Consider the following 13,963-nt stretch of genomic DNA (forward strand, 5'->3'; position numbering starts at 1 on the left):
CTCTAGTAGGTCTGTGTTTTATTCCCGTCCTACCCCTAGTCTCTTCGTGACATTTTTTTTTTCTTAGATTTCATATATATGTGTTAGCATACGGTATTTGTTTTTCTCCTTCTGACTTACTTCACTCTGTATGACAGACTCCAGGTCCATCCACCTCACTACAAATAACTATTATTTATTTATCTAATTATTTAGAGTTTTTTGTCTTATGTTCAAAGTAAGATTGGCCTATGATTTTCATTTCTCATACATCTTCTATGGGTTTTGGCATCCAGGTTATGCAAGTTTCATACAATGAATCAGAGAATGTCCCGTTTTTATATTCTGTTGAGCAGTTTTGTAAGGGTAGAATTATCCATTCCTTGAATGTTTGATAGAACTCACTTATGATAGTGTTTTGGCCTGATGTTCTTTTTTTCCCTCATGAAGGTTTTTTGTTTTTTGGGGTTTTTTTTTTTTTTGGCTCACTGCACGGCATCAGGATCTTAGTTCCCCGACCAGGGATCGCCCTGTAGTGGAAGCGCGGGGTCTTAACCACTTGACCACCAGGGAAGTCCCATGCCATGAGGATTTTAAACAACGGCTATATTTTCTTTCTTTCTTTCATTTTTGGCTGTGTCAGGTCTTAGTTGCAGCACGCAGGATCTTTCGTTATGGCACATGGGCTTCTCTCTAGTTGTGGCGCATGGGCTCTGTAGTTTGTGGCACTTGGGCTCTCCAGTTGAGGCACGCAGGCTCAGTAGTTGTGGCGCAGCATGTGGGATCTTAGTTCTCCAACCAGGGATCGAACCCACATCCCCTGCTTTGGAAGGCTGATTCTTTACCACTGGACCACCAGCGGAGTCCCAACAACTGATTTATTTTATTTAATAGTAATAAGTATTTTAGTTTTAGTTTTTCTATTTTTCCTTGAATCAGGGTTTTTCTTTTTTTTCCCACTGAGAAATTGTCCATTTCATTCAAGATTTCAAATTTGCTGGCATAAAGTTAGTAATGATATTACTTTACAAAAAAAATTTTTTTATTCTTAATATTGCTTTTGTGACTTCTCTTTTTAACTTTTAAAATATTTCTAGAATTCTATTTTACTATATTTTTATCCCAATGAACCAGCTTCTGGTTTTGTTAATTTTCCTATTTCATTGTCTATTTCATTAATTTCTACTTTCGTCTTTATTCTTTATTTCATTTGACTTAATTTTAAACTTTTGTTTTTTATGGATTCTTGTATTGAATGTTTAATTTCCAAGACAGAGATGGGTCTTATTCTCCATAGTAATATGGAATATAGCAGATCTAGGCAAACCAGAGGTGGCCTGGTAGTTTCTAGACCCAATACATATGTATATCCTCCTGTATCTAGGCCCATGGCTTCCTAATGAGTAATAGTCTCAAGGAGCATTTGCCAAGATTTACCTTGTACCTTCTTTCTTTGAAAAGGATGGAGAAGAAACCTTGCTCCACTCCACTTCAGGCTCTTCCTGCATCAAATATGGCTCTGGTCCCCCTTTATCTTAGACTCCTACTAGTTTCAGTGATCCCACAGGAGCTGCACGCTCAACTACTGTAGCCTCCACTTCAGGCTCTTCCTGCATCAAATATGGCTCTGGTCCCCCTTTATCTTAGACTCCTACTAGTTTCAGTGATCCCACAGGAGCTGCACGCTCAACTACTTTGGGGCCCAGAGTCCACCATGACCATGGATTCAGCCTCATGCACTGTTCTGAGTTTTTGTTCAGTTTTGATACATGGAGCTGTTTATCTTTTTTTTTTTTTTTTTTTTTTTTTTTGCGGTACACGGGCCTCTCACTGTTGTGGCCTCTCCCGTTGCGGAGCACAGGCTCCAGACGTGCAGGCCCAGCGGCCACGGCTCACAGGCCCAGCTGCTCCGCGGCATGTGGGATCCTCCCAGACCGGGGCACGAACCCGTGTCCCCTGCATCGGGAGATGGACTCTCAACCACTGCGCCACCAGGGAAGCAAGCCCCTATTTATCTTGTTTTTGAGCTCATGTCCTTTTTGTTTCCTCTCTTTTTTGTTTTATCCATCTGTTGCTTGGAACTAAAAAGACGATACTCAAAAGTTAACTACACCTTGTGAAAGTCCTAAAATTCTCTCTCTCAAACACTTTTATCATCTTTCTTACCTTCATTAAAACCTTTGATGTCTTCCTGTTACTATAAAATGTCCAATTCTGCAGCAAGGCTTATAAAACACTACAAATTGTCCCAGTTTACCTTTTGCTGCCTTGTCTCAAAATGCTACTATATGGTACCATATGGAGTCTCAAACTACATGTTCTTTAAATATATCATGCATTTTCACACCAGTCTTTGTTCATGTAATGTCCTCTACCTGGATGGCTTTTTACTTCATCATAGAAAATACACACTCATCCTTCTGGGTCTGGCTCAGGGGCACAGTTCTCTGTTGCTTTCCAACTCCCTCTCCCCTGAAGATAGTAATCCACTAGATGGCAGAAAACATCTTCTACATCTTTCCGTCTCCTATAATATTTCCATAGTGTGTGTCACATGGTAAGTGCTCAGTAAATGTATGTTATATTTTAGCATAGAGCAGGGATTAGCCAACTTTTTCTTAAAGTGCCAGATAGTAAATGTTCTCTCTGCTACAACTACCCAACTCTGCCACTGTGGTGTAAATGTAGCCATCAACAGTATGTAAGTAGGTGTATGTGACTATTTTCCAATAAAACTTTGGAATAGATGGCCAGATTTGGTCCATGTGCATATTTTGCTGACCCCTGCTGTAGAGTCAACAAAGAATTTGACAAATACTTACTAATTATTTTATTTACTCTTATTAAATTAAGAGGGTTTAGATTACTAACCAGTTCAGCGATGAAATTTTTGTGATTGCTATTATGGGATGCTCCTTTTCTTCATATAAATATTGGACCTGATTTACTTTTAATAATGGTATGTCCTTTTTGCTTGATAAAAATTAGTAGGAAATTTTTTTTTTTTTTTTAGTAGGAAATTTTTGTTGAATAGTCTCTCTCTGGAGATAGATATCACTTCTCAGATAAATCAGTTTATTTATTATTCATACTTAAAATTTATCCAAGTAGTTTTCTCAATTACAATTTTAAAGTAGTCATAGGTTTGCTTCAGTAAGGCAAATCTTTCAAATTCTTGTTACTGTCATTTGTTCTGCTTCATTAAACACTTCATTATTATTAAGCACCTTCTGAAAATGATATGTTAATGTATGAAAGTCACATAAAGTTAAAGTAGGTAAAAAAGAAAGAAAGAAAGCAGTAGGAAAATATAGGTAAGGAGAGAGAAAAGAACAAAGAGGGCAGCAGAATGAAGGAATGAAGTCCATTACTTTTCAAAGCATATTAATGATGTAAGAAAAAGCATACATGAAGTATGTTTGGAATTTAGAGGAGATGGGGAATAGTTCCACTTGGGCAGCTCACCAGGTTTTGTGGAGGAAATACATTTAACTTAGTCTTTACAGGATGTGAGTATGGGAACAAAGGGCTTTTCCACCTAAGATACTGACTAGAGCAGAGTCATGCTGAGGCCTGTGCAAGACACAGCACAAACCATCAGAACACTTTATGAATTTCAGAGTGCTTTACAAATGTAATATTCACCAGGATTGAAATGGATAAAAGTAAATCACCCAATGGAGTTTTCATTAATTTCATCAAACAAATATCAGATGATGTTTTTGTTTAATTTTTTCATTCTTTACATTAATTCTGAGGACTGTGTTTTGGCAGTGACTGTTGAAGTGAAAGGTCCCTATGAATACCTCACGCTTGAAGAATATCCATTGATGATTGTAAGTGAACTTATATTCTTTAACCTCAACATTAAATGAGTTTAGCTTGAAAGATTGTCCATGTTTTGTGGCAGTATTAAAGACTCGTTCCTGAACAGTTCAGAAAATACTGCTTGTAGTTCTGTACTTACTTCCTACTAGAATGTGATCTTGGAAGTGTCAGTGAACCCCTCTGTGCCTCATTTTCTCATTTGTAAAATGAAGTCAGTGACTTGTGGAATTTTAGAGTTGGAAAGTACCTCAAAGGTCATTTCACCTCTCACATCTTCTCTAGGATCCAAAATGGGGTACTTCTTAAAACCCTATAGTTTCTGATCCCACTTAGGATGAGTATATGATGACACTTTCTCCTTTTCAGTTTGTGTGTCTGAGAACATCCTTAATGTTTTCAGATTTCTTTTGTTTGTGTGTTTTTTATCTTTTTCCTTGTGCTTTTATAGTTTTCCCACTCTGTTGCGTTTCCTTGCCTTCAGCTGTATCCTAACCCTGCCGTGCCTTTTTTCCTCTCATTGTCTTCATTTAAATAATTTTAGATTGTGAGCTGAAAAAACTCTTTTAATACAAAAGAGCAGTCACTCTCTAAGGGAGACTCTTAGGTAGTCTGTCTCTGCCTGAGAGGAGACAGTTTTTTTATCTTAGTATTGAACTTCAAAGAGATAAAATAATTTTTAAAATAGAAGGTGTAGTATGTATATTTTTTACAATATGTTAAGACTGTGTATTGATTCTAAATTGGCTCTTGGCCCTAATCCTTCTTTTTCTCTTTTACCCACTTGGATGACAGTTTTTCATGGTGATGTGTATTGTGTATGTCCTATTTGGTGTTCTGTGGCTGGCATGGTCTGCTTGCTATTGGAGAGATCTCCTGAGAATTCAGTTTTGGATTGGTGCTGTCATCTTCCTGGGAATGCTTGAGAAAGCTGTCTTCTATGCAGAATTTCAGAACATCCGATACAAAGGAGAATCTGGTATGTGAACAAAAAATGTTTGCTAGTTTGTTAGTGATTGGCAGGTGAAACTTAAGACAATTTTCCTAAGGTCAGCAGTCATTAAGTAGCTGTAACTTTGCAGTTACTTAATTATTAGAATAACTTAAGCAGAATCACTATGATTGTGACTTTGTTTTTAATCTCTTAAATTGTGGTTTCAGTTATTTAAGAGTAATTTTATTGAAATAAACTTAACAAAAGTTACTACAGTAGTGGCCACTTTGGGACTATTATTATCATTATTGAATCTCAGTTGCTGTTGATTTTTAAGGTACCATTATTATATGCATCTAAGAAAGAAGGTAATACTGCTAATTTAATTGTAAGATGCCATTGATTGTAAGACCTACCTTGATTTCAGAGATACTGGGTTGGGGGACAGGGTTGGTAAAATATAGTAATACCAAGAAAATAGGAGGGTATTTATGGTTTAGTAAGGTGAACAGGTAGTGATAGAAATTGTTTTGTACTGAAGTTTTTTTTTGTTTTGTTTTGTTTTTTTGCGGTACGCGGGCCTCTCATTGTTGTGGCCTCTCCCGTTGCGGAGCACAGGCTCCGGACGCGCAGGCTCAGTGGCCATGGCTCATGGGCCCAGCCGCTCCGCGGCATGTGGGATCCTCCCGGACCGGGGCACGAACCCGTGTCCCCTGCATCGGCAGGCAGACTCTCAACCACTGCGCCACCAGGGAAGCCCCTGAAGTTTTTTTTTTTGATAGCTTCAGTTCTCTCTCATCAGACCATTTAATTATTAATAATTCTTGTTGCAAGATATACTAATTAGATCTTTCCCTGGTCTTTGAAATGGCTTGAAAATAATAGATGTGAAAGTGAGTTGAAAATTCTTTGTTGTGTTTTGTGCTCTCCTACATATAGCTATATTTCAGTTTTTTAAACTGGGAGGAATATTCCTTAGATGCTATAAATTGTTGAAGTAGGGTGAGGTATTCTGCTGAGGTTTTAGTGAAGCGGGAGGTAGAGAGGGAAGGTAAATTGAGCACACCCAGATTGCTATCCACATGAGTAAGATCCTAAGTGATATCAGCTTGTACTTGTAAACATCACAGAAGAGGTATTCTTTTTAAGTAGGACTAATATCAGTGCTTATTCTGAAGAGTGTTAGAAATCTAAATTCTGGTTCTAGAATTGTGCCTTTTCCCAAACCTAGTTTACATACTGCATTTTTTCCCCCCTTTTTTCTTTCTTACAGTCCAAGGTGCCCTGATCCTTGCAGAGCTGCTTTCAGCAGTTAAACGCTCACTGGCTCGAACGCTGGTCATCATAGTCAGTCTGGGATATGGCATAGTCAAGTAAGTATTAACTTCCTATATGGAAGAGCAAATTAAAATGCTGATTAAATTGAAACAGTGTTGCAGGTTTCCAGTGTAATTCTGAGAGTCGATATAAGAAATAGTTCTGAAATCAAAGGTAAATGTTAGTGTTTCATTTTACTACTTAGAATTTAAGGAGCATCTGCAGGAAAACCTGCAGTATAGCAAATGACATTGAAACCTCAAACTTTTAGAGTACACTTATTGTGACTTTACTCTTCCAAAGTATTCTTGCAAATCAGATTTTTTTTAATGGGAAGAGCATTCTTGAGTGCCTTCTATATATTAGACATTGTTCTAGGCCCTAGGGATACAGCAAGAAAACAAAAGACTTGGAGTTTACATTTGTGGACAGACTGGTGCACACACAAAAATACGTGAGTAAAACACGTGAATGAAAAATCTAATATGTCAGTGAGCAGATAAAGCAGGGAAAGCATATAGAGTTCTAGGCAGGAGGTGGAACTTTCATTTGTAAATATGGTGGTCAAGGAAGGCTTCACTTTGGCATTTAAGCAAAGATCCAAGTTGGTGAAGAAGCTATATGTACACCAGGGGAAGAAATGTTAAGATGTGGTCAGATTCTTTTCTATTTTGAAGGTAGAGCCAGTGGACTTTGCTGGTAGATCAAATGTGTGATGTGAAAGAGGAAAGGAATCAAGGATGATGCCAACTGTTTTGATCTAGAATCAAGGATAGTGCCAGCTGTTTTGATCTAAGCAAGTGGAAGGACGGAACTGACGTTTACTGAGTTCAGGAAGATCTTAAATGGAATAAGTTTGGAGTGGAGGCAGGATTAGGAGTTCAGTTAGATATCCAAATGAGGGAAGTAGGAGGGAGAAATTAAGGCAGAGATATAAATTTGGGAGTCATAAGGATGTAGCTGTTATTTAAAGCCGTTAAGACTGGATGTGATCATCAAGGAAGTGAGTGTATACAGAGAAGAGGTCAAAGGACTGAGCCCTTGGACTATTATTATTTAGAAGTCAATGGGGTGAAGTAGAATTAGGGCAGAGGAAATTGAGTAGTGACCAGTGAAGTGGAAGACAAAGCTGAACACTGTTTAAAGGGGGGAGTGATTAATTGTGTCAAGTAAGAGGATTGAGAAGTGATCACTGGATTTAACTACATGGAGGATATTAGCGACCTTAAATGAGAACAGTTTTGATGAAGGGGTAGGACAAAAAGCTTGATTGGAGTGAGTTTAAGAGAGAATAAGGGGAATTCTCTCTTAAATAGGAGGAGAGGAATTGAAGTTAGGTATAGACAGTTATTTCAAGGAGTTTTGCTTTAAGTGGAATTAAAGAAATGGGGGACTTTAATTTTTTAAATTTATTCATTCATTTAAAGGAGTTTTGCTTTAAATGGGATTAGGGGAATGGGGTTCTCACTTTTAAAATGTATTTATTCATTTAACATATGTGGTTGCCTCCTGTATGTCAGGCAGTATTCTGGGTTTCTGAGATAACACCATTGGGGAAATAAATTCCTGCTCATTTGCGGTTTTTCTAGCATATAACAAAATATAAGAACAAACATTGCTAAGGCTTAGGTAGACATGATTTAAGGCAGTGCACCTCATACTGTAATGCACTAATGAATCACCTGGGGATCTTGTTAAAACGTAGATTCTGATTCAGAGGTACTTTGAATATCAAGGATCTAAGATTTTTCCTCCTTGACACAGAAGCTACTCAGACTTTTCACATTTTGCTGGATTTTGAGCTTGATAACAGACTATTTAATGAGTTTTAATAAGATTTTGATTGTATTAAGGAATTGTTAACATTTTTAGATTTGATAATGATATTGTAGTTATGTTTTTTCAAAGTCCATATCTGTTTAAAAACATATGGAAATACGTATGAATAAAAGGTAAGATCTAGGATTTGTTTCAGAATAGTATGGGAGGATGGGAAGTGGATGAGGTGTGCATGGGGCAGGATTAGTTGTGTAGGTTGATGGGTTTTGGGACTGGATGATGGGTTTATAGGGGTTCATTATACTATTGAATATGTTTCAAAATTCTCTGTAATAAAAAGTTTTTTTTTAAATGCAGTAACCAGGGACCGGATCTCACTGTCTTGATTTAAGACCATATGTCTGTTTGAGTTTTTCTCAGCTGAATCAAGTATGTCTGGCTTATATCTGTTAAGTTGTCGGCCTGCATTAATCAGCATGAGTTTCTGTTATTTAGCTTGTCTCGGGGTTTGTTGCATTTGTACTCATTTCTTTGCTTCCTCTTTAGGCCTCGCCTTGGAGTCACTCTTCACAAGGTTGTGGTAGCAGGAGCCCTTTATCTTTTGTTCTCTGGCATGGAAGGGGTCCTCAGAGTTACTGGGGTCAGTATTGCTTAATCATAGTTTTTGTGGTCATTTCAGATACATAGTTTTTGTCCTGAGGAGGTTAATTGGAAATGTCTTTGGGCTTCTTTACTATTTCCTCTAAGTCACCTTTAGGCTCTGGTTTACCAAACGTATGTATAATTCATTTTTTCTTTTTAATCTATCTATTAGAGCTTCATAAATTTAATGTGTGATGGGGAATGAACGCTTTCCAACCTGTCCCCAGATTACTGCTTATTTACTAGTTCCCCAGTGGGAAGCAGCAGTGGAGCAGCTGGCTCCATTCTTGCCTAAGTGACAAACATTGTAATCATGCACTTGCTGGTTAATCTGATTTTTGTTTTAAAGTGACAGTGCTCTTTGCTTAACCAGCACTTGCATTTCGGAGGCTTTCTTAAAAGTCAACTGATTATATTTTACATAATTATTTACAATTACATAATTATGCCTTTTGTTAGGGAAGGAAACCAAAGCACTGAGACATAGGTGATAAAGAAATTTATGTTAGAGCTGGATTAATGTGAAGAAGTGGGCCTCCCTAGGTCATTCCAGTTACTTTCCTATTTATTTAAAAATTTCTCTCTGCAATAACTTGTTAGATTCAAGATGGTAAATGCTGTAAACTTTTCTCTCAATTAAACTGGGCTCAGTAAGTTTTGCAACAAATTGCCCCTTAAATGAAACACTTTATGGATGCATATTTGGTTTTCAAACCACACTGTCCTCTGTATGTAATTTCCTTAGACTTTCAGCAACTTTAACCACCTGTCAATTTCATTTTCTTTCTTCTGCTGCTGTAGTATTTTTCTTATCCCTTGGCTTTGATAGTAAACCTGGCCCTCTCAGCAATTGATGCCTGTATTATATTATGGATATCCTTTCAGTAATGCCCTGGTGATTGGGTAGTGAGGGTTAAATAAATAGCATCTTAAACTATATGAACGTAAGCAGCATAGTTTTGGGTATAGATACTTGCCTTACATCTTATTTTGAAAAATACATTGTATATTACAGTTCCAGAAATCAGTAATTCTTAGTATATTAATGATGCAGTAATTTTAAATATGAGAAGGGTCTTTAGGACTTACAGCCAAAACCAAAATGATGGGAAATGATAGGATGGAATGGGAACTTATACTGCCATAAAGTTTTTGGTGTGGTCGCTTCTTACCATGGATCTTAGGGTGCTAAGAACTCTATTAGCGCGTTATAATTCTATATTAAAGAACGCTTATTAGTTAGCAGCATGTTTCATTGTACTGAGATTGTAATCAACAATTTGCGTGAAATGCTTACAGCTGTATATTATACATGATGGTTTGTCAGAAGGGAAGAATGATGCAGGTGCCAAATGTTACTCCTTTTTGTTTTCTTTCAGTTCAAATGCAAAACCACTCCAGATGATTATATAAATGCAGAATCTTGTGCTGGTTTCATCTCTGTGACTCTCTGGACATCTCTTTTTTCACCACCTCTTTTTCTTTGTCTGCAGGCCCAGACTGATCTTGCTTCCTTGGCCTTTATCCCCTTGGCTTTCCTAGACACTGCCCTGTGCTGGTGGATATCCTTCTCATTGGATTCTTTGATGGCAGTCCATTTTCTCCTTTTGGAGATGGGTTTCCATTGATCTTTCTGCAAAGGTTTTTTTTTTTAACAGTTTTGTTGATTACTCCTTAGTCTGGGATTAGGGTGTTTTTAGTCTAACAACCTGAGGCCTCAGGTAAGCAGTTTTTTTGTTTTTAATTTTTAAAATTGCATCAGAAATTGGTGACTGTGATCTGAGCACAAGATAAAAGCTTGTGGCTTTCCTTTTTTTTTTTAATGAACATTTCACTTTGATTTTGGACTTATTTGTGCACCCCACTTAGTGTTAGAATCACTGGCCACTCTGCTCCTGACATTTCTTTCAGCCTCTAGGAATTATTAAATGCTTTGAAAATTATGAAAAGATTTTGATTCTTAAAATGTGGTTTGGGGACTACATAGGTTGTTTGACTCTCTTAAAATTCTATGTAGGTTTAGCAGATTTAAACCCTTACAGGGTAAGTGTTTTATATCCCTGTTCAAAAGCTGACTTGGGATTGTCTGAGGCTTCCACTCTTTGAAGTAAATATTGATTCATTTACAGGTGAAGTCAACCAGCACGTAACAGACAGATTTCTATTTAAGTAATCTTTTTCTTTTGCTTCTTAAAATTAAATACTGTTTATTAGGGACTTGGCCTATTGGATGAAGGATTTGACTTTTGGGACTTTTATCTTTTTTTTTTTTTTTTAATTTGTGTTGGTTTTTGTGTATTTGCTTCTATGTGCAATATTATTGTCTTGATAAACTGATGGTTATAAAAGGCTGAATGTAAACAAAATAATTTATGATTTGAGTAGATTATCATATATCAAAAATCTTTGAAATTGAAGTGTTCTTGGTTCAAATGGTCAAGCTTTTCTAGATCAATATCTTTCAAGTGTGCTTTGTGAACCTCTATAAATATTGGGAGGAGTGGAGAGAGGAAAGTGGGACTGGACCAATGAGATAACCCAATGTTTAGGTAGCAGCTTGTTAATAAGTCTTTGTCAAAGCACAGACCAAGCTCCACCTCATTCATTTCGGTATCTGCTCATTCTGAAAGTTGGACATGAGAGCAGATATCCTCTTCAATAGTCATCAATTCCCTTCCTGTCTTCTGTGGCAACTTCTACTTGGGAATAATGTTCTGAAAATGGAGAGTCATTACTTTTAGAGCCTAACTGCCTGGAATACTCAGCCAATTGTAATTGTACTGTCCTTTTAATTCAGAATTGATTTGGCAGCTGATGGCAGTTCTCTTAATATGGCCCAAAGGGTCTAAGTGTAGAACTCTGGAAGGTTGTAGGCATAAGTGTATTTATGACCCTAGTCTGGATTAGCTGGGACAGTGAGAACAGAGCTACCTACCTTAAAGGAAGACAGAAGATAATACTAACTTCTCTTCCTTTACCTATTACTCATTTTCATTTCATTTTCTTCCATGTGTCTTTCTTTTTCTTTTTTCTTTGTTTCTCTAGAAAGCTGCTTCCTGTCTTTATTTCTCTTTTTAATATTTTCCTCTTTTCTTTTTTCTTCTTATTTTTCTCCATTCTCATTTTATCCTGGTTCTGTCTTCCCTTCAGTATCTCATTGAAAATGAAGACTTTCTTATTAATCATGGTGAGGCACTTTGGGTGTTTGTGAGATTGAGAATAAGAGAGCTATAAGGCCTCTGGGATCCATAGCTCTATCATTATGACCCCAGATCCTCAGAAACTTGAGGATTAATTCAGTAGCTTATGGTTTTTCTGAATGTTGATTTCCTTGACCTTCAAACACATATTTATTAGCCTGACTCAAACAATGAAGCTATTAAAACTTCGGAGGAACATTGTGAAACTCTCTTTGTACCGACATTTCACCAACACACTTATCTTGGCAGTGGCAGGTAAGTCAGGGACTTTATTCCTGATGTTTAAATGTGATCCTTTTAGAACAGAGATTCTTAACCTGAGAGGTTATAGGTGGGCTCTGTAAAATTACATAGAAAAGTTTTGTGCATTTTACTTGGGGAAGGGGTCTTTAGCTTTTGTCATTCTCCAAGGGGTCTGTGGTTCAGAAAAGATTGAGAACCATTTAGTTTAATAGATGAAAATAAATTCAGCTGTTAGTATATCTCTATCCTGTCTCCATTCTTTTTCTTGAGGCAAGTTAGCTTGAGTGCCATAGAGCATTCAGATTCCTTTTAGAAGACATTAATACTTGCTTATTTGGTTTTATTAAATAGCTATAGAATTTTAGGTCAGGATACATTGCCATTATACTCCTTTTACATATGTTACTAAGCATGCATAATATATAGACATTAGGTAGACCATAGCCGAAGTACGCTTATTTTCTGCCTTTTGGCCCTTGTAGCAGGAACAGTGAAGTCTGGCCTGTGATTGGAACCAACAGTTGTGTTTGTCGTGCAGTCATTTTTTTTTTTTTTTTTTGCGGTACGCGGGCCTCTCACTGCTGTGGCCTCTCCCGTTGCGGAGCACAGGCTCCGGACGCGCAGGCCCAGCGGCCATGGCTCACGGGCCCAGCTGCTCCACGGCATGTGGGATCTTCCCAGACCGGGGCACGAACCTGCGTCCCCTGCATCAGCAGGCTGACTCTCAACCACTGTGCCACCAGGGAAGCCCTGTCGTGCAGTCATTTTATCAGCCTTTTTTTTCCCCATCTGACCAGCTAAAGAAAAATTAGCATTACTATACTAAGGAAAAAGGAAGGGGAAAAATTGTATTATTGATATTGCTGGGAAAAGCCACGTTTCCAATAACTTCATTTCCAATTCTCAGGGTTACTGAAGTAGCCAGATAGTAAACAAAACTATTCTTTAAGTACAGAAAGGTTTGACAAGAGTACATGGGCCTTGTATAGAGTAGTTAAGTAAATTTGTATTGAATAAATATGTTAAAATAACAAAGTGACGGTGATGTTTGGGGGTTGGGGATGTGAGGGATTCCACTTAACCAGAATTGGACAATGTAATTGGGGGTGTAAACCAACATTCATACTGACCAGGTTTTATATTTTCTCTTAGCATCTATTGTGTTTATCATCTGGACAACCATGAAGTTCAGGATAGTGACTTGTCAGTCGGTGAGTTAACAAACACATGCATTTAGGAATAGTGTACTGTTTGTTATACACAGACAATGATGTTGATGACAGTGGTAAGGTTTGTACCTTATAAAAAATTAGGGTTAGGTCTCCACTTTGAGGGTTAGAATGCTTCTCTCCTGAGTATTCTATATGTATCATATACTATATATACTAGTAGTTCAGAGGATTTTATAAGTGATAACCACAGTCTGCCATAACCCAATCATGCTTTAACTAAAAATTCTCAAATAAGAAATCCAGAGTCTTAAACATTAAGTATGTGTGAATAATGCTAATCTGAGTAAAAACCATGTCCTTAAGATCTGAGCACAAAGACTGGCCAGGAGCATTTCTTTGGAGGCAGCTAAGGCTCTGTTTTGGTAAAACTAAATAAATGAAAACGAAATTTATAAAAAATAACAACCTGATGTTACTTTCTCTTACCTTATATAAAAACCCTTCCCTAAAGATTCTCAGAGCTATAGTGAAGCATTGACAAGCACTCTGTTTGGTTAGTGCCTTTTCTTTAACAATGGTAGTCACTACAAGGGAAGAAACTAGGTTCATTCACTTTGTGCTTGGCACAGTGCTTGTTAGCATATAGCACGCCCTTAGTAAATAAAAGTTGAATGAATAAACAAGTAGTTCTCATTCTATGCAAAGGGCTTTGCAAACAAAGGGTTAAGATAATGTATATAAATGTATTTTTTCCCCTTTTGGTAGGATTGGCGGGAGCTGTGGGTAGACGATGCCATCTGGCGGTTGCTGTTCTCCATGATCCTCTTTGTCATCATGGTTCTCTGGCGACCATCTGCAAACAACCAGAGGTT

General features: G+C 37.4%; 1 protein-coding gene across 4 annotated transcripts in view; it reads left to right on the forward strand.

Moving 5' to 3' along the window:
• The window catches only part of TMEM87A (transmembrane protein 87A), a 46,797-nt gene that overhangs the window by 18,922 nt on the left and 13,912 nt on the right, over nt 1-13,963 (forward strand). For 2 of the 4 annotated variants that reach the window (XR_008618622.1, XM_007104857.4), the window contains exons 8-15: nt 3,754-3,815; nt 4,600-4,783; nt 6,012-6,111; nt 8,381-8,474; nt 9,970-10,038; nt 11,823-11,931; nt 13,072-13,130; nt 13,857-13,960. Coding sequence is in view for 3 of the 4 variants with exons in the window: in XM_007104857.4 (XP_007104919.1) it covers nt 3,754-3,815; nt 4,600-4,783; nt 6,012-6,111; nt 8,381-8,474; nt 9,970-10,038; nt 11,823-11,931; nt 13,072-13,130; nt 13,857-13,960 (781 nt within the window). In the remaining variant the exon portion in view is untranslated. Of the gene's footprint in view, nt 1-3,753; nt 3,816-4,599; nt 4,784-6,011; nt 6,112-8,380; nt 8,475-9,277; nt 9,380-9,969; nt 10,039-11,822; nt 11,932-13,071; nt 13,131-13,856; nt 13,961-13,963 lie in introns of those variants that run through there. The other 2 variants (XM_024115488.3, XM_055088292.1) reach the window with 2 other exon arrangements.

The sequence above is a fragment of the Physeter macrocephalus genome, chromosome 11, assembly GCF_002837175.3.
Source record: "Physeter macrocephalus isolate SW-GA chromosome 11, ASM283717v5, whole genome shotgun sequence".
NCBI classification, from domain to species: Eukaryota; Metazoa; Chordata; class Mammalia; order Artiodactyla; family Physeteridae; genus Physeter; species Physeter macrocephalus.